The 19,925-nt window shown below is 39.2% G+C and overlaps 1 protein-coding gene across 1 annotated transcript in view; it reads left to right on the forward strand.

The window, feature by feature from the left end:
* The window catches only part of TYR (tyrosinase), a 42,191-nt gene that overhangs the window by 9,660 nt on the left and 12,606 nt on the right, over positions 1-19,925 (forward strand). Inside the window, exons 2-3 of the mRNA XM_066570371.1 lie at positions 562-778; positions 9,916-10,063. Of these exons, the coding sequence (XP_066426468.1) occupies positions 562-778; positions 9,916-10,063 (365 nt within the window). The remainder of the gene's footprint in view (positions 1-561; positions 779-9,915; positions 10,064-19,925) is intronic.

The following is a 19,925-nucleotide window of genomic DNA, read 5'->3' on the forward strand; positions in this document are numbered from 1 at the left end:
TGTATTAGCATCTTCATAGAGAAAGTAAGCATACATTTACCCTAAAAAAGCACACACAGGTATTTTCATAATATTTTTTTTCATAGTTCAAGTCAACATTTCCCACTCTTACTGTACCAGGTAAAAAAAAAACAACTGTGATTATGGCTTTGTTCAGTAGCCTGATGAAGCCAAAAATCCTCCATTTAGCAAATTCAGCAGCAGATTTACCTCTGTGTTCAGCTGCATTGGTGGGTAACACTGTATTTAGCTTCAGTGAGCTTTCAAGAGCATGAATGATTTGATGCCTTAGTCCACTTGGGCAATTTCAGTGTATTATTTCAAAATGTGCGCTATATTAGAGGGCTATTTTCTATGAAATAACCATCTTATATTAAAATCTTACATGTGAAACATATAAATCCAATTCATGTCTATTCATAATACAATATATATTCTTGAAACAAACTTATTGTATTGTAAATTTTCTTTGTTCTTCAAAAAACTTCAAGTACTTCAAGTACCTTTTTTTTTTTTTTTTTTTGTAATTGCAACTCCTCTAATAGAAAGTGTTTTATCCAGGTAATCTGCACTCGGTCTGAAGAGTACAACAGCCAACAAGCTTTATGCAGTGCCACAAGCGAGGGGCCTATAAGGAGAAATCCTGGGAACAATGATAAATCAAGGACCCCAAGGCTCCCATCCTCAGCTGATGTCGAATTTTGCCTTTCTCTGACTCAGTATGAATCTGGACCCATGGATAAAAGCGCCAATTACAGTTTTCGAAATACTTTGGAAGGTAACATGCTTTATTCTGTTACACCATTTCCAGCTGTAAATTGATTCTCTCTGGGGTTAGAGTCTTCAAACTCTGGGCAGTTTGAATTGATTTAGTGAAGAATAACTGTAAATAAAAGACAAAGTTATGCTTTCACCTGGAATAGCAGAAGACAGAAAGAGCCACATTAAAGGCATTTGATAACAAACTAGAAACTCTAGACTGTATCAGACCATAAGCCTGTTAGGAGATAACTGTCTCCTGCTACAGTCAGCACCATGCATTGCAAAAAAAATACAGCACAGCAGAAAAGGAGAACATCCAATAATCTGCTTGTGCACAACCATGAGTAACCCTGTAACCATGGAGGATGCATGTTTGCCCTAGAATTCACTGTCTTCCAGGGACCAGGCTGGATAACAAGAGTGAAAGAGGATCTTGCCAGCTGGCATGTTATGTCTACATCATTCCACTGTGAACTCCACAGCAGACTTTTTCCCAAATACTGAGAAACATGGATTAAGTTACCCATCAAAAATGACACTTAGTATAATTTCCAAAAGAATTTAGCAGTTTAGTTATCTAGCTATTTAACCTGTTTTGAATTTTCCTAATTGGCTAATAAGCAAAAGTTCTTTACTAAAAGAAATTCTTAATAATCTCTCTACTAAACTCTTTTGAATCTTGTAAAATTCCAAATAAGCAAGGATAACACGTTTTACATTTAACAATAAATATATTTTTACAATATCATATATCAGCTGAATTGAATGTGATCTACTTTTGATCCCTCAGAGCTTTTGGTTTTCAAGGAACTGCATAAGGGCATAACAATACAAAATAGTAGTAGGAGTGAGGGTAAGAGAAGAGTCATAAAGATGATAAGAGGGATGAAGCAACTCTTTTATGAAGACAGGCTGAGAGAGCTGAGGTTCAACCTGCAGAAGAGAAGGCTCCAGGGGAACATTACTGGGGTCTCCTAGTACATTAAGGGGGCTTAAAAAAGAAGGGAGAGGGACTTTTTATATGGGCAGATGGTGAGAGGCAAGGGGCAATGGTTTTAAACTGAAAGACTGAAGGTTTAGATCAGATATTAGGAAGAAATTCTTCACTCAGAGGTAGGTGAGGCACTGGCACAGGTTGCCTGGAGAAGCTGTCCCATCCCTAAAGTGCTCGAGGCCGGGTTGGTTTGGGCCCTGAGCAACTGGATCTAGTGAGTGGCATCCCTGCCCATGGCAGAGGGGTTGGAGAAAGATGATCTTTAAGGTCCCTTCCAATCTTAAACATTCTACGATTCTAAGACGGCAAAAGTTTTAATGTGTTCAGTCTCAGTCTTAATGCAGTGTGGAATGCCAAAAAGCTTTTTTGGGAAAAGTGGGCCATTTTCTTTTTTAAAAATAATCAGAAATTCAGACTTTGTCTGTTGCAGCCTAGGAAGAATCCAGACAGTAATTGTCTGCATCTCCAAACATTACTGTGCTTTCTGTCCCTGAAAACAGAAACTACATGATGTATTGGGAAGAAAAAAGTGACATAATTGAGTAGAGCTTTGCCTAACTTTTAGTCCATGAAGTGTGTGAATAGATGCAAAGGAGTAGAGAAAAAGGAATTGAAGTAAACAAGTAATTAATTTCTGAGGACCTACCATCATGCTACTGGTATTGAAAACAAAAGCAAAAGCACAGCCTGTGAGAGTTTTTCTATTTTGTTTTTTAACCTGAATTATTTCAAAATAACTTTACACCACAGGACCACAAACATTGCTGCAACCAACTTATTTAGATAACAAAATACCCAATATGAAGTCAAGAATTCATGGCTAATGTTGAAAAAGATGGAAAATTTTTAAAGAAATTTTACTGAAAAAAAATCCCTTATAATTGCATAAACTCCTCTCTTAAAAATGGCTAGCTTAGTTTTTTGTTGTGTAAAAATGCCAAGCTTAGATTGGCAACTAGCATTTACTGTCTCTGTGTCTACTTCTTCTTAATTGTGTTCTTACAAACATGTTAGGACCTTTGTAGGTCCTAACATTTTGTTCTTTTTCAAAGCAAAACATTTTTCAACCTTGCTTTACTTATTTCACAATCTTGTGCCAATACACCTAAGGTCAAATTCTAATTCCTTTTAGACCCCAAGGAAATTCAAAGTAAGTGCATTGACCTTATTGGAGTTACTTTAGGTTTATGAAATGTGAGCAGAATTAGGTCTGTAATTGACCAGCTCCTGATTTACAACAATGTGAGGTTTACAGCTCAGTTTTAGTTCTGTAATGAAAAATACTTGTGATCACATAGAACATCCCCTTCTGGGCAAAACTTTATGCTTTTTCATTCTTCAGTGCACTGGAACAAAGGCTAAAACTTTCAACCTTCAAAGGGGCAAGTATCAGCATCATTATGAGCAGATGAACAACAAGGCAGGCTGAAATTTCTGTTTGACTAACATAAAGTGCTGCTGCAGAGACAGAAATTATGTCACTGAAGAATTTATATCACAATGTCCATAAACAGAAAAGGTCAATATTGTTCAATAAAACACTCCCACGGGGCTGTGCCCATGAATTGCCCTCTCTGTGACAGCCCAGATTCTGCTATGAATGAAAAACAACAGGTTAAGAGCAGCTTACACTTTGCCCCTGGAAGCAATTATTTTAAATAGGATTTGTTGATTCGTGGTCCTAACTGGGGAACACTGCTGACTTCATTGGAAACTTCATGGACACAAGAGAACAAAAAATCAGCCCAGTTTAAAAGCATCCAGAAAGATCAGAAATGGATTAGCTGATTGCTAATTAGGTAATTTGTCTTCTTTGTTCAGTTCAGTTTTAGAGTGTGACACCTTGAATGTTACTTCCTAAGAGATGACTGAAAAATTTAGACTTTCTTTTTCTTTATGAGCAGATTTCATAGTTGAAATTAGTTTATTCACAGCAACTTCAAATGAAAATCAAGGCCTTCAAAAGTGTTGCACAAAGTCACAGAAGAACATTTAAAAATTCTAAAACCCTGTATCAGTCATTATTCATGAATTAACTCATGACAAATGGTATCAAGCCAAACTGTGTCATACCATTCCATTGTCTGTCACAATTATGTATTGTTACTGCTATTCTGTCACAAAATAATGGAATAAAACATCAAACATTTCAAAATGTAATTTCATTTCAAAAGGACATTTTCCTTTTTTTTTTTGAAATGAGAAATTTTCATCTGGAAAATTTTTCTCAGTATGTTCACAGCAATCCATAAAGCTACAGAAAAAATGGTATCTAAAAATGAAGTTAGCCAACAGAAAACTTCTAATTGAAAAAGTTTCAGGCTACAGCCAACATTTCTCACCCAGCTTGAACCTCCACCCCTAGGTAAATTTATGCTGTGCACTGAGAAAATGTTGTCATGTTGTAAAGAGCCATTGCTAGAGAACTAGAAAGACTACTCAGCACAGATCACATTAAAACTCTACCAGAGAAATTTTAAGAAAAAATAAGTAGATTGTGACATGGTCTAAATTAGATAATCACAAACTTTGGTTTACTCTAGTGACATAGGCCAAATTCCATGGATCTTACTGCAATCCCTCTAGAGTTAGCACACTCTAGAGGGATTACAGTAATAACACCACCTGAGAAAGTATGAAAGATTTAATGCTGAAAAATTTCCTGTGAATCTGCCAATGGCATAAATACTGCAGAAATAGAAGGTAGAAGAACATCACTAATTTCAAAGAGCTTCAAGAATATGGCCTTAAAATTCTTACATTCTTCCTGTTTTAAAGCAGATGCATCTATCTGGCCTGAACTTCTCTAAAATGTGAAAACTTAATTAAAGAAAAAAATTATACTCAGAGAGAATGGCAAAAAAGTTGAACTCCGATAGAGAACCATAGAATCATTTAGACTGGAAAAGATGTTTAAGACCATTGAGTGCAACCATAAATCCAACACTGTCATGCCCATCACTAAACCATAGAATCACAGAATCCTTAAGATTGGAAAATGTGTCTAAGATCTCCACATCCTGCCATTTTCACTATTAAAACGTATTTCCAGATGCCATATACAGGTGTTTTGCAAACACTTCCAGGCATGGTGTTTCTACCACTTACCTGGATAGCCTGTTCCAATGCCCAGCCACCCTTTTCGAGAAGAAATTTTTCCTAAAGTCTCCTCTAAATTTCCCCTGTGGCAACTTGAGGTAACTTCCTCTTGTGTTGCTTGCTGCCTATGAGAAGAGGCTGACCCCTATCATGATGCAGCCTCCTTTCAGGCAGCTGTACAATGATCAGGTCCCTCCTGAGCCTCTTTTTCTCCAGGCTAAACACCCCCAGATCCCTCAGCTGTTCCTCACCAGTTTTGTGCTCCAGACCCTTCCCCAGCTCCATTTCCCTTCTCTGGACACGCTCCAGCCCCTCAATGTTCTTGCAGTGAGGGGCCCAGAACTGAACACAGGATTTGAGGTGTGGCCTCACCAATGCCAAGCACAGGGGGACAATCATTGCCCTGCTCCTGCTGGCCACACCATTGCTGATCCAGGCCAGGTGTCACTGACCTTCTTGGCCACCTGTGCACATGCTGGATCATGTTCAGCTGCTGTCAACCAACAAGTCTTTTTCCAATTGGTGGCTTTCCAGCCACTCTTCCCAAACCTGTAGCATTCATGTTGGGAACCACCAGTTTCCCTGGTTGAACCTCATACAATTTTCCTCAGCCCATCAATCCAGCCTGTCCAGATCTCTCTGCAGAGCATTCTTCCAGCTCAGAGGAGGGCAACAGGGGTAGTGAAGGGCCTGGAGCACATGTCTTATGTGGAACTTCTGAGGGAGATGCAGTTGTTTAGCCTGAGGAAAAGGAGGCTCATGGGGGACCTTATCACTCTCTAAAAGTAGGTTGTAGCCAGGTGGGGTTGGTTTTTTCTCCCCAGCAGCAGGAAGAGAGGACATAGCTCCAAGCTGTTCCAGGAGAGATTTAGGTTGGGAATTAGGAGGAATTTCTTTACAGAAAGTATGATTAGGCATTGGAATGGGTTCCCAGGGAGGTGGTGGAGTCACCATCCCTGGAAGTGTTTAATGAAAGATGGGACATGGCACTTAATGCCATGGTCAAATTGACATGGGATGTTTGGTTGGACTGGATGATCTCAAAGGTCTTTTCCAACCTCATTGATTCTGTGATTCCTGGCCTCCAGCAGATCAACCATCCAGCTTAGTGTTTTCTGCAAACTGACTGGGAGTGCAATCAATCCCCTCAACATGCAAAAATCAAAGCAGAATTTGACCTTTAAAGTACCAGCTGTCCTTTTCACTGGCCTAGAAAGTGACAAAAACTAAGATTCATTTTGTAAGAAGTACTGTTTTGCAGTTCAGAAAACCACTTGCAAAACTGTTATGGATATCTAAATGATGCTAGGGATGCCAGAGATGCTAAGCAGTTCCCCAAGACAATTAAAGCAAATAGGATTGTTGGAATGGATCCTCCATTTCTGTAGCACTTTGCAGTGCTAATGCTCTCCAAGCTCTGCATACCTGCTGTTAAGTGTAGTTACAGCACTTCAGTCAGTGGCAAATGAGCAACTGAGGAAAACACTACCTGCTTTCTACATAAAGTTCTGCACTTGACTGATGGTGCATGGACATCTATGGTCTCTGTTAGCAGATTGAAAAATCCACAGTTAATGTAATCAAGTACTCTATTAAAAGATATACACCTGAGCTAATTGCGTGCTGAATGAGAACCATCTATATACCATCCTAAAAACTATCAGGCAGCTTTAATTTTTGAGTGGCATCATTATTTTCTATTAGAATAAAGTTTTGTCTAAATTCCCACCTGATTTAATTCAGCCTGGCTCAGTAAAGCTACTTCAAATCCACTGAATCACTGTTGCTGATCAACAGTGTTAGAAACAGGAGCAGAGCAAGGTTTATGTACCCCAAAACTGTGATTTTTCTCCTATCCAAATCACTGGAGAAACTTCACTTCAGTGATGTATGTCCTGATAGCTATTTCTGATGCACCATAATCAACCAAAGGTTTATAAGAACATCTCAAAGTTACAGCTTCCTATACTGACCAAGACGATTTAATAGCTCTCTGCAGACTCCTTCAACCATTTGTCAGTAGCTCTCCCTCCTTTTTTGGTACTATCACTTGTCCTCATCATATCCTTATCTGAGAGTCTACATTTTAGGGGCCTGGGAAAAAAACCTCACATCCCACACTCCAGGATAGTTTACTGCCAGAATAGTCCGTAAAGTCAGTTCACAAAAGGACTGACGAGGTAAATTTAGTGCAGAGGAGAGGAAGGCACAGCATGGGGCAAGGCAGCTGGAGGAAGAAGAGTTCCCCTATACAGAGACGAGGAACTCTTATTCCAGCTCACTGCTTGTATCTGTAGTCTCACATCTGCTTTAGAGGTGATTTTACTGCAGCTACCTCAACAAAGTTTCCTGTACTCTGAGAAAACTTTGAAGTTTTCACATGTTCTTTTTGGGCGACTCCACTCTAGTATTTCATCCTGCATAACTGATTGTACTGAAGTGCTTTTAAAAGTCTGAAATAAGACCCAAGCTAATAAGATGCAGTGACATCACATCATGGCTTTTTTCCTGCTAATTTATAAATTTATATGAACTTTTTATAACAAGCGATCAGATATTAGAACAGAATAATGTGCGCGGTTAAACATGACATCAACTTTGAGACTGAGTGGATGTACCCCAATTATCTGGAGCTGGAGGGTGGAGTTGCTGAAACTCTTCCAGTGCAGAGATTTTGATGATTAAGACAAATTACTTATGTGCAGATGTTCCATGAAAAGCTGTCCAGAGCCAAAATGAGTATTCTGTGTATTTTTATGAATGATTAGATCAAGTGTTTAAAATGCATTAAGAAATGTAAGACGCATCCAAAGTCTGATATCAACATCTAGCTGTCTACTCAGACCCTGAAATAAGTTTTATTTTTCCCTTAAACATACTTTGATACTTAATGCAGTAGAACATAAGTGGAAGAATTGCTTCAGAATGATACACAAATATATGCTATCCAGTTAACGTTCACAGAAATGTCCTAGTGTTGCCAAATTGATTGATTCCAATAACCACGTGCTGTGGCCAGCAGCAAGAAAGCCAAAATTGTTGCCACTTCTTCCTGTGAGTTCTGGACAGACTGTCAATGTACATATATTCTTTATAAGTAATACTTTACTCTGCTTTTCCCCCTTATTTGATAGCTAGGAAACATAGCATTCACCATCCTGCAGATTTCTATGGGCCCAATTTTCACTATGAGAACTTCTGTCCTTTGCCATTTATGTGACCAAGCAGACTCTGGAATCCTGGTCCATATCTGATGTACTTAAAATCTGCAGGTGTTAATGTGTTCTTTTTGTTTCCTGAATCCAGATTTTCTTTACCCTAAAGTTTACAATATTCAAAGCAAGCCAACTCTACCTTCTCCAAATGTCCAAATTATATTTTCAACTCTGATTTCCCCTGAATTTTTTAAAAGCTTTGTCATACTATAGACTCAGAAAGATGGATGGCTATTACTGGTTTTTTGGTACTTAGGTGCTATAGTTATGATTTGATGTTTCTTATAAATACCAGTGGGTTTATGCCAGATGCTCTACCCTTGTTTGAAGAGGTTGACTGACAACAAAAGGCCCAGTGAGGGAATTTAGAGTGACAAAGCAACGAAATCATTTCACACAGAAGATCAGAGTCTCAGTTGGGTGCAAAACTCAGGTTTCCAAGTTCAGGGTATGACCCTACTCATAAGGCAACTCTAGCCACATCTCAATTAATACCTTGTCTGACTCAGAGTGGAGCAAATCCAGAGCAAGACAGCTGAAACCATGGATCCAAATTCCATGTTACATGTTAGGGTTTTCACAGGGAAGGGGTTTTTTCATACTGGCTGTAGTTCTGTCCCCTGAACTAAACACCCACTGGCAGTTGGCGCATTTTAGATTTTCTACAATGAGAATCCAGGTTGCAAAGTCAGCAATTGCCCTGTGGTGTGAGTAACGGCGTCAAATAGCAAGACTGGGACATTCACTTCAACAGTATATTACTGATTCTCATTCAAGTGCTAGTTCTTCATCCAAATAAGTAAATAAAGCAAGTGTTAAAAGTCCATTAGGAATTCCCCTTAGATAAAAGCTAATATCTTTATTTTTTCCACCTTCCAGATGTGATAAACTAAAACAATATTTGGGAAATGCTGAGGATCAACACAATGATCATATTGTTCACAGCTCTCTTTGTGGCATGGATTAAATATCAGAACTAGTATCAGGTTCAGAAATAGACTGGGAAGACAACCTTGCTTTCTCTTTCTTTTCTCTGGGAAAACCCCAGAGAAGGATCAGATATTTGAGTTGGCTTTTACTGGGAGTCCTTGAAAGTAAATTGGAAGCATGGCTGATGGGATGATGAGTAGGGCTATAACATCAATCTTAAATATAGACAGGCTACCAAGATAAAAACTAATGCACAATATCGTCTTCCAGTATTTCCTGCTTGGGGCTTCATCTGTGCAAGCTCTTCCTAAAGTAATCTTTTAAGTGTCCTCCAAAATAACAGCAGTCCACAGACTTCCATCCTGCAAGTCTGACTGTAAAAAATTATTAATTACTCACCAAATCCTTCTGTAGAGGTTATAGATTGCATTGTGTTGGATCCTATCAATACAAGAATGTGTTCTATAGAGGCAAACATTAATAGATTACTGAGTATATGATGAGATAAAATAGCCTGGTTTGTCTTAGCAGCCTGTAAGTATAGAGATTAAAAATTGAAATAAAGTGAAAAAGTTTTCTCAACATAAATAAATGTCCACATATAAATGTCTATAGGGATTATATTGCTTTGTATCAGCCAGACAAAATAGACCAAGAAATTGAAAAATATAAAGCAATTAAGCAGTACATTTGCTGACATGCTGCATTAGCTACACTGCAGGAGTTTTAATTAAGCTTATTTTAATTTCATCTTTCCTCTGCCTTTGAAATATATTAGCACTCCTTTACAAGTTTTCCTAAGCTCTTGTCTAAAAAGCTGAATATAAATGAATGGAAAGTAAGTACTTTGATCTTCACTGTTACTGGAAAAGGAATTATACACATTGTCATATCAGAATATGATTTTCTCCACAGGCTTTGCTGATCCACAGACTGCGATATCAAACCCGGCACAAAGTGGTTTGCACAACGCACTTCACATCTACATGAATGGCTCCATGTCCCAAGTACAAGGCTCTGCAAATGATCCCATCTTTGTACTACACCATGCATTTGTGGACAGGTAAGTTTCATTTTCCTTAGTAAAACTAATTCATTATGTGGTTTGTTTTTTTTTTTTTTCCAGTGGGCTTTTCACCTGCATTTCAAAGAGTGCAAACATTTTACATGTTTTTACACACACAACATTTTCAGACATGTAGAAAGGAGCTGTGCTGTTAGTTGAAAGCATGTGTCTTTCCTAACCAGTCTGTATGTTCACTGGATTAAATATAATTTGATGAGTTGACAAATGCACTCAGCTTTTATTAAAAAGGTAAAAATAGTCCTTCAATGATGTCACAATGATTAATATATATGAATGTGTATGTCAGGAAGTTGGGATCAAAAGTGAGTGACTCATTTTAACATGACTATAATCATTTGGAGCGATTCCTTTACATTCTAAATGCCAGGGCTGTTTCAATTTCTATTCCATAAGGAAAATCTAAGCCTGTTATTCATAAATAAAGGGGAAAAATTAGTATTTAAGTGTGACAAACAAAATTCTGACTGTTTTTTGATGAAAGAGAAGAGTACAGCTGTGCATAATGAAAGGAGAGCAAACTGAAGGATATCATGTTTATTAATAAGAAAGGGTAGGAGAACACAGTTTTGCAAGAAACTGGTGAAATTCCTTCATTGAGGGCAACATTCCAAGATTTCATTTCTGTGTCACTACTGAACATTTCTCTTCACTTCTGTGTCACATGTGAATGGCTACAAACAATTTACTCTGGACTGCATTTACACCAAATTGTGATGACTAAAGAGCAATTAAAAAAAAAAAAAGCTAAGCAAAGAACTGTAAAAGCCACACAAACACTTATTCGTGAGCAGTTTATATTTTCTTATTTATCTTCTACTTTTTCTCCACTGAATTTTACTTGACTTCTGCACTGCTTAGGGCAAAAAATAAACAATAAACAATATACTGCCATAAATCTGCATGCTCAGAACTCTGAGACTCTGCCTGCATGCAGTAAGGTGCCTATTGAGATGAAGACCAAACGGTTTCTTCCTTTGGGCCACTGAAGCATGCAGCATAGGAGGGATGCAGATTACAGCTTGCAAGGATCATCTTGCAGGGTCAGGCAGTCTCAGGCACATCAAAACTCTTATATAAAACTTTATCCTATTTAACTAAAAAGCTAGCAGGTATAAAAAGACAAAGTTGAAGTTAAGTTTTTGCTCTTTATATATATTTAAAATATAAGAGGACTGAAAAAAAATAATACCATTTACATCCAATAAAATATTATATATATATACATCTATATGAAATAGATTATATTTTTAATGAGCCTAACGATTATATTTCCCATCCAGAAATAAGGCATCAAGTCTTAGCAGGTCACCCAGGCCTCAGTGGAATTGTTCCTTCAATGGCTGACTTACGTGATTTCTGCTCCTCATATTGTAGGGTATAATCAGCCTTCTGGAGGTGTCAGATTTGAAAATCTTTTATGTGAAAAGCTTTTCTTGAGGACATTTTAAACCTTACACAGTGTAGCTTAGCTGTGATTTAGCATATCCATACATTGACTGCTTCACCGGATGGGTGGATGAGGGTTTCAAGTGTGGTTACTAATCTCAAGTTGGTGCCTGGAAATTAACTTTCCAGCATCTAGGCCATTAAAAAAAAGGATCAATTGAATATTCAGAGAAAAGGAACACAGAAGAGAAAAAAAAAAGTGTTGTGCCATATCAAAAGAACTGTTTTCTTTAGACATTGACACTTGCAGGAGACCTGTGCATCTCTTAGCTCCTACTCGTTGCAGGCTTAAATAGCACCTTGGTCTTCATGCTGACCCTTTCCTCTGAGGAATTTCAGTCATGGTCATTATGAGTCCCTGGAAATGATTCTCATAACTCTAGTTGTCATCAATTTTAAAAGGCAAAATTATTTGTAAAAGATTACCTCATTAAACTGTACTAGTGTTGAGGAAATAAACCACTGCACAGACTCTGTAGGGGCAATAGAGATATGCAGGACGCAACCTCATCCCATCTGGCAGAAAGGCATCACCAGTGCTCTGCAGCTGCTGTGAATATGGGCCTTAGTACACAGAGATGTAAAATCTGAGAATAATGCTGCCTTTTGTGTAGGTGACAGAAATGCATTAGCCTGAGTTGGGTTACTTAGCATCTCTATCTGTGACAGATTAATCATGCTTTCAGTTATAATTAATAAGTAGATGACTGATAGGTACATACAGTGCATTTTAGAAAATCCTGTTCCTCTCCTACATAGACTTGAAGGGCAGCAAAGAAATTCTTTTTTGAGAGGCAAGCAAGAATGTAAAGAATAGAGGAATTGGGAGACAGTCTCCAGAGCAGCAGAAGCACATTTGTTGGTCCTTATCAACTTTTCTCATTAGGGCAAAATACTTTTGAGCTGACTGCTAAGATTATATTGGGCCAATGGGCTTTTAAATAACTTTTCAACTGTATCTTGTGATGACAACAGCAATCACAGTTCTGCTGGGTTTGCAGAGGTAGGGAGCAGCTCTGTGACAGGAAATCAAGAATGGTTGCCCACTTTGAGCATCCAAGTAGGATCCACAGAGGAATTTCCTCACTCCACTGCAAATTTCCTTGGGTGAAACCCAGCATGCAGCTTACTCTCCCAAACTTTCATCCCCTGGAGATGTGTTTCCTTCCCATTGATTTCAATGAAGGTTTTGATGAGCTGTGGATCTGAGCTTGAGCTAACCCATCTGTACAGTGGGAGATATTAGATGCCTACGCAGTAGGGATGCTGTCAGGCTAAATGTATTAATGACTGTGAAATGCTCAGTTACATCCATAATAGGAGTGATAGCAATAAGGCAATAGATCATTGGAACTGATTTTTCATGGAAACATATGGTACAGAGGAGGATAAACAAGTGTATACGGAGTCTGCTGACAGGTGTGAGCCAAATGCTAGGAGTTGCTTTCTAAACTGAGCAACAGGCAGCCTACCATCTGCTGTCCCTCACCTGCCCTGCTCAGGCCTGATGCACGAAAGGAGGGAAGGATAGATGAAGCAGAGGTGCAGTTGAGATCACACAGGTGAAAGAAAAAAGCACTGGCTTGTAAACACTTCCATTTTTTTTAGGCCATTCCCTCTCAGTAGTGCAGAGGTATGAGGGTACTCAGGCAACAGCTTTATTAGCAATGATTAATCAGGCTCCTTGCCTTCTTATTTGCTAGAAGATGTCAGGATCAAGTCTCAGTGTTTGGTAAAACCAGGCAACCACCCTAAAAATTATTAATTGTTAATTTAATGGCTTAAAAAATAAAAAGAAAAAATGATGCAACAAAATATACATTCAGCAAAAACAAGAGCTTTTTTAGCTCTCTGAAGCATTTCTCTTAATTGCAAATCTCTTTACTATTCAGATATGCTCTACAGTCAGCACAAGGGAATGACAAGGGAGGAGTCAACCCACACAAGCTGTAAGGAGCAGCTGCACAGGCCATGAAAGCACGAGCCCACAATCCCACTTGAGATCACTGGGGTGTTTTCTGTGCTCAGAGAAGGAACTCTTTCCTCTCTGCTGGATCTTTTAGACATTTCATCTCTAGAGGCATGTAGCACCTTCATCTCTTAGTCCTGCACTTCTATACTTTGAATATTTCAGTTTTCTTCTCATTTATTTCATACCTCTATGACTCTGGATTTCCACTCCACAACCCAACAATTTCCCTAAGAAAAGCTAAAAAGCAACAAGGAATAGAAGTTGTCATTAAAGATCTCCTTACAGCTTTATGCCCATGCAGCAGTTAATGTAATTGGGCCTCAGTCCTCATCTTGTTCTGAAGTTCTGCAGCAATGGGCAGAGTTAATTACAATAATGTGGATGGCTTCCAAAGGTCCTGGTTTTAGAACAAGAAATTTAGAAATAATTTGCTGAAGACACACAGCCTATGTGTAGGATATTAGTCTCTCACCTCTCTAAAGCCGAGTATTTGTTATACTATTTGTGTATTAGTCTAGAGCTAGATCCAGATTGCCAGTTCTAGTGATGTCATCATTAAAAGACCTGTTTTCTCCAGCTATCATAAATAACTGCACAGCTCAGAATGCTGCTGAAACCACCATCACATCATCTCAATGTTCTTCTTTACTCCAAGTTCATACCCTTCTGCTGCTTCTTTGCTCTCTTCACATCAGATCAGCTGGTTTCTACTGGGAAGGCCCTTCACTGCTCAACCCCAAATCATTGTTAAGGAACTCATGCACCCCTCCAAAATGTAAATTATATCATTCTGTACTGTACACCTTTTTGACATTCAGGCAAGTCCCTCCATACTCCTCCTTAGTGAGTGGACTATTGCAGTCCCAGAACATGGGTGCCTGGTCCTCCTCCTGTCTGTTTGCATCTCTCTGTTGTGCCTTGTCCTGCATGCATGTTGTAAGCTCTGTCATTAAGGGACTATCTCATTCCCCTGGTCTGTGCAGCACCTGGCATATCCTTAGCCTCTGACTATGGTTCTCAAGTATCAAAGAAACAGGAGATAACAATTGTTTCATTTACTGTCGCATGAAATAGCAAAGACAAGACACAGCTGGACATCCCTGCTCTGATCAGCAGCACCCTATTCCCTCTGCCAACTTTCTGGACATTTTTAGTCCCTTTGGATTCAATATATTCACAATAATGCAACTTCTTCCACTTAAAAAAAAATTCATAATAGTAAGCAGCACTATGGCAAAAGTGGAAAAAGTGATTTCGTCACAAAAAATGCTTTAACAAGAGAAAATTTGATTTTCGCTCCCAGAAGATGTCAAAATAAAAGTTACTTATTTTTACTCTGTTTTTGAAACAGAGTAAAACAGAGAACATTTTCGTTTTCTCTTGAATGCCATCTCAGGGTTTTTAAACCAAAAAACGGCACAAGAAAAAACCAAATTGTTCTCTTGTTTTGAAATGTTGACAGGAAACAAAAACTTATTTTAGAAATTAAAAACTATTTGCTTCAAGGATTTGGAACATTTGGAGAAAATGCATTCAAAGAGAATCATCAAAAATTCTTGTAAGACAACATTATGTTTCCAGACTTGTTTAATACATGAAATAAGAGTGATTCTTTACCCTGAAATGTCTCCAGTGGGAGACAGCACAGATAAAATATGAGGCTGAGGAATTATTTTCTCCCTTTGGTATTCAAAAACTTACAAACACCAAAACTTTTGACTGAGGTGCAGCTGATATGGGAATTGTAATACAATAATATATCAGCCAATAATAAAGCAGTCTAAAAATTGAAAACTCACATTATAAACACAAATTATATGATTAATTTTATTCCTTGATATGGGCACAGCAAGGCTGTTACTGCTTTTTGAGGTTACATTTGCAAATGACACAGCCATAGAAGTCATATTTTTCTGGAGCTGGATGAGCTACGGCTTGGAGCCACTTGAAATCTATTAGACAAAGACAGGTCAAGAGGTTGCCATTAGCAATATCCTGGGAAGAGAGCTCTGATCAGCATGCACAGCTATGTCCCACCAGCGGGTTCTGTGGCGCAGCAGCAAGGTAGCCCAGCTCTTATCCTTCCCTGGTATTTAAAAAATTAACCTTGTTAGAGCAGCTCCTGCACACAGAAAGCAGATCTGTTCTATCAAAAGGGACTTTGAGGAAGAAAACTCTCTTCAGCAGAATCTCTGAGATGACGGTGGGCCGGGAATGACTCTGGGTCACAAGCTTTATTGGCACACACAAGCTCCTACAACAAGTATGAGATACAGAGCAGGTAAGTACAGAAGGCGGGGATAAACTTGGGCATGGAAGTTTTTAGAAAGGAAATTTCTACATTTTTAATTTTGCTTCCCCTTGGGGATGTCTGCAAATGAGCAGGAGGACACATACTCCCTCTTTTACCACAAGCCCACTTTTGGCACCGAACAGAGCTGCTAACCTTTCCCTCCTAACCTCTCAGGCTTTGTAGCATGTTAACCAGAGCTACTCAGCTTGTTTGATGGAGCTGACTCACTCAAAGTGGGCTCGGTATGTGGGCAGAGTGAGTTCACATCTCCTATGAAATACCACATAAATCTATCCATGGAAAGCAGAGTGTAAGTGGGAAGGATGGGGTGTTGCTGAGAAACAGCTCCCCAGTATCTCTGCTTTCATATCACTGTGGCTGGGGCTGAAAGGCAAATCACACACCAAGATACTGAGCTGGGCTCTAACACCTACTTCAGTAAGCCTGAGCAGTTGCAATTGCAAAGCACCCAAAGGGATGCAGGAACAGCCTTGGAGGGTCACATCACCTCTCATCTAACATGTACCACAACTAGAGGCAAAAGTGAAGGAGTACAGGTGTAGAGCATCCCTGATCCAGTGGACAGAGGGGGACTGAGTATCTGTAGTACATTAGAGGGTGCACCTGCATTTAAAGTAACATTAAATAAGTCTTCTGGATATCCAAAGATACACCATACAGAGGCAGACACAGAGAGAAATAATGACAAAGATCAGGCTCTGGAGATAAACATTCTTTTTATTGATTAAGCATATATTGATTAAGCATGCATATAACCTACAGCGCTGCTGCTCCACCTTACTTTAGGGGAATGACCAGAGAAAGCTTAAATAGACATTTTCTGCATCATATGTGAAATACAGCAGTTGGCAATCTCACCTGCCATGCTATTATTCAGGCTAGATGTTTGTAATGATCCATTCTGTTCATAAAAGTCTATTATATAGCAGGGTCAGTTCAAAGAGTCCCATTTAAAGTGCAGGTTTCATATCAATCTTACTGCAAGATTTTAGTTCAACCAATACAATTACTGAATGGATCACACCATACACCACATATTTTGCAAACAATTACTGGTTTTTAAAAGGAAAGGTTACACCACCCTGAAACTTCACAAGAGCTGCAGGGTTAGTCTTCACCTATTCTCTTAATGCTGGAGGAGGAGGAAGCTCCCTGCGGCACAGCAATCAAAATGAACTCTGATGCAGACAGCTAGCATTTCCTTCCTGCAGTACTTCTGCAATAACAGCTGATGTAATTGTTCAAATTGTAAAAAATCACAAGAAAACATGGTACTTTTCTCACCCACATGTAGCTACCTCCTATTCATCAAAAAAAATTATCACTTCACTTCCATAGATGTGATTTATGTATTATATGCCCTTGTGAACCTCAATAATGACAATATTTAAGTCTCAAAAGAACTGAATTGCAGAGCACAAAAGCGGGTTCCATGGTGTCAGTCCAGCTACCTCCACAGCTATCCATTTTAATCTGCTTGTTATCTTTGACTTCAGGGAAAAGTAGTTATTAAACTTTGGAGCAGCTGGCATTTTTACTATTTCTGACTTCAAGTGATGTTTTTGTGTTAGCATCAAATCATGGCAAAAATGAATCTGAGAAATTTAGCGCAGGATATACATTCCATCAAATGCTAACTTCTGTTTTCAATGCAGCACGTGGTTGGTTGCATTTCTATCTCCTTATTTACAAAGCACACAGGACACCCCATAACGTCTCATCTATAACCTGGGGTTTGCAGTGTTGGACAGTATTGGAGACCTAAATCTGAATGGAAAACAAATATCTCTAGCCAAACATTACTCTGGTTTGTCAGTAAGGAGTGAAACAACATACATGATGACAGTCATTTAAGGAACAAGAATTTATCTCCTGTACCTCAGAAAAGTTATTTACACCATTGTGCTAAACAAAGGCTGACTTGACGAAGAAGAGCAACCAAGTTTAGATCAGATCTGACAGAATCTCAGGACAGCTAATCCTCACTTAATCACATTTCTTTCCTGCATAGGTATGGACAAGCTCCCACAGGAATTAGATTATTTTGCCAATAACTGGGTTAGGCTAAGGCACTACGTAGTCCTACGCTAGAGTATATGGACATTCCTCTGCACAGATTCCTACACCCTTTTTTCACTCAGCTCACTCAGACACTCAGCTCTTGTCTTTAGTGTAAAGCTTAGCTTATCCATTATCTTCCTCTTTAGTTGAAATAAAGCTCTTTACATGGTAATACAGCAGCAAAGTTGGGCTCAGCACTTGTTTCATCCTATCCAGTTTTCTGAGAAGGCCAAACCCAGTAATATTTCAGTAAGGTTTCTTTACTGGGAAAGTAGGCTACAGGACTGCTCAGGTTGTTAAGCTCTGTGGCAGGGGAGCCCAGACTTAGATGCAATGGAATTGAAGCCTCAGGTAGCTACATGACTTTCTTGGGAAGCTTAAGCAGTTTGCAATGTAACCAAAGGATATTGTGATAACAAATGGGGAATAGAACTGCAGGACTTCAGCAGCCCTCTCTGGGAGAGGAACAGAGAGCAGTCATCTCTGCTCAGGATCATTCTATCTGAATTCTCTGCAGGACTCTGGTGCTTGAGCAGCTTCTTTTCACAAGAGAGGCTTGAGGAGCTGGTAACATTTTTTATTCTAGGAGAGAAACATTTGGAGGACTGCATGATTATTGGAGCAATGAGGGGAAGTTATATTGCACTCTGCAGCCAAATAAGCATGCCAAGCAGCAATGGGAGATCCAATTGCATTTTCTCCAAATAGCTGTGGAAGCTCAAGTCGTTTGACATAAAGAGGAAAAGTGTCAGAATGAAAGTATAAAGACCCTTCTCTTCACTTAGTCCTACAGATATGTTGAGGGTGTTTGATAGATTGGGGGAAAAAGTTCTAAAACACATTGGTAGGGGAAATATTAAAAAAATATCTCATAAATGCATGGTACCGTGTCAGGCAAGATCTAGGTTCAAAAAGGAGAAGCTCAGAAAACAGGTCCCTAGTTTAGGGAAAGGTTCTTCACCCAGAGGGTGGTTGGGCACTGAGCAGGCTCCCCAGGGCAGTGCTCACAGCACCAGCCTGAGAGAGTTCAAGAAGCGTTTGGAATGCTCTCAGGCATATGGTGTGACTCTTGGGGATGTCCTGTGCAGGGCCAGGACTGGGACTCAGCGATTCTTGTGGGTCCCTTCCAACTCAGGATATTTTTTGATTCTATGAATGCAGCAGCTGAAGTAACCTCGAGGTTTTCAAGAAACTGCGACATAGGCAAAGTAAGATTGGTTTTCTCTTAGGTGGAATTGGTTGTATGAGACTACCCCTTGTCAATTCCCTCCCTCTTGTTTCCTTTATCTGACACTTTCTGAATATCCAGTGTGTGCAGTGAGAACAAAGGAGATGAAATGGTTGTAGTGAGATCCGTGAAGCAGAGCAGTGCTAAGATCCTCAGGTGTCATATAGCTGCCCAGCTCTGGTGGTACTTTGTAGTGGGTGGGAAGGTGTCAGCATACTATATGTTATTATATCTCACTCAGAGAGTACAACTTTAGGAGATAGCCTGCAACCTTGCTGAATAAGGAAGGGGCTTTATGTCAGCTGCACATTGTCCTTCATGTTTCAGGTGATCTATTACACTCAAGTCCACAAAAAAATCTCCACTTTTTGTTCAGAAGATAGGAAAAAGGGAAAAAAAATGAAGTAGGCTAGACCTTTCCTGAAAATGAATATCCATATTTCAGATGCATGTAATTGATCTACATGAGGAGTACATGCTCTGAGAAAAAATATCAGAAGCCCAGCATTATGTGGGAAGACAGCTCCACCAGGCTAAAACATCCTTTTTTTTTTTCTGTTTCATGCAAGTCTATCTTGAAGCCCAAGCTGGTATGGCTTCATGTTCTTAGGTGCAGCCAGTACTGAGGTTGATCATGTGTTCCCAACCTCACACACACACACACACGCACTATGTGTATATATATGCGTATGCATATATGCAAACACGCTTGACCAGATATGCAGATCAATGCAAAAAATGCAGCACTCACCCAAAATTCCAATGGCACCAACAGTCTCATCCTCTTCACCTGTTTGGCTGACCATGATGAAAGCCT

The sequence above is a fragment of the Molothrus aeneus genome, chromosome 2, assembly GCF_037042795.1.
Source record: "Molothrus aeneus isolate 106 chromosome 2, BPBGC_Maene_1.0, whole genome shotgun sequence".
In the NCBI taxonomy this organism is placed as follows: domain Eukaryota; kingdom Metazoa; phylum Chordata; class Aves; order Passeriformes; family Icteridae; genus Molothrus; species Molothrus aeneus.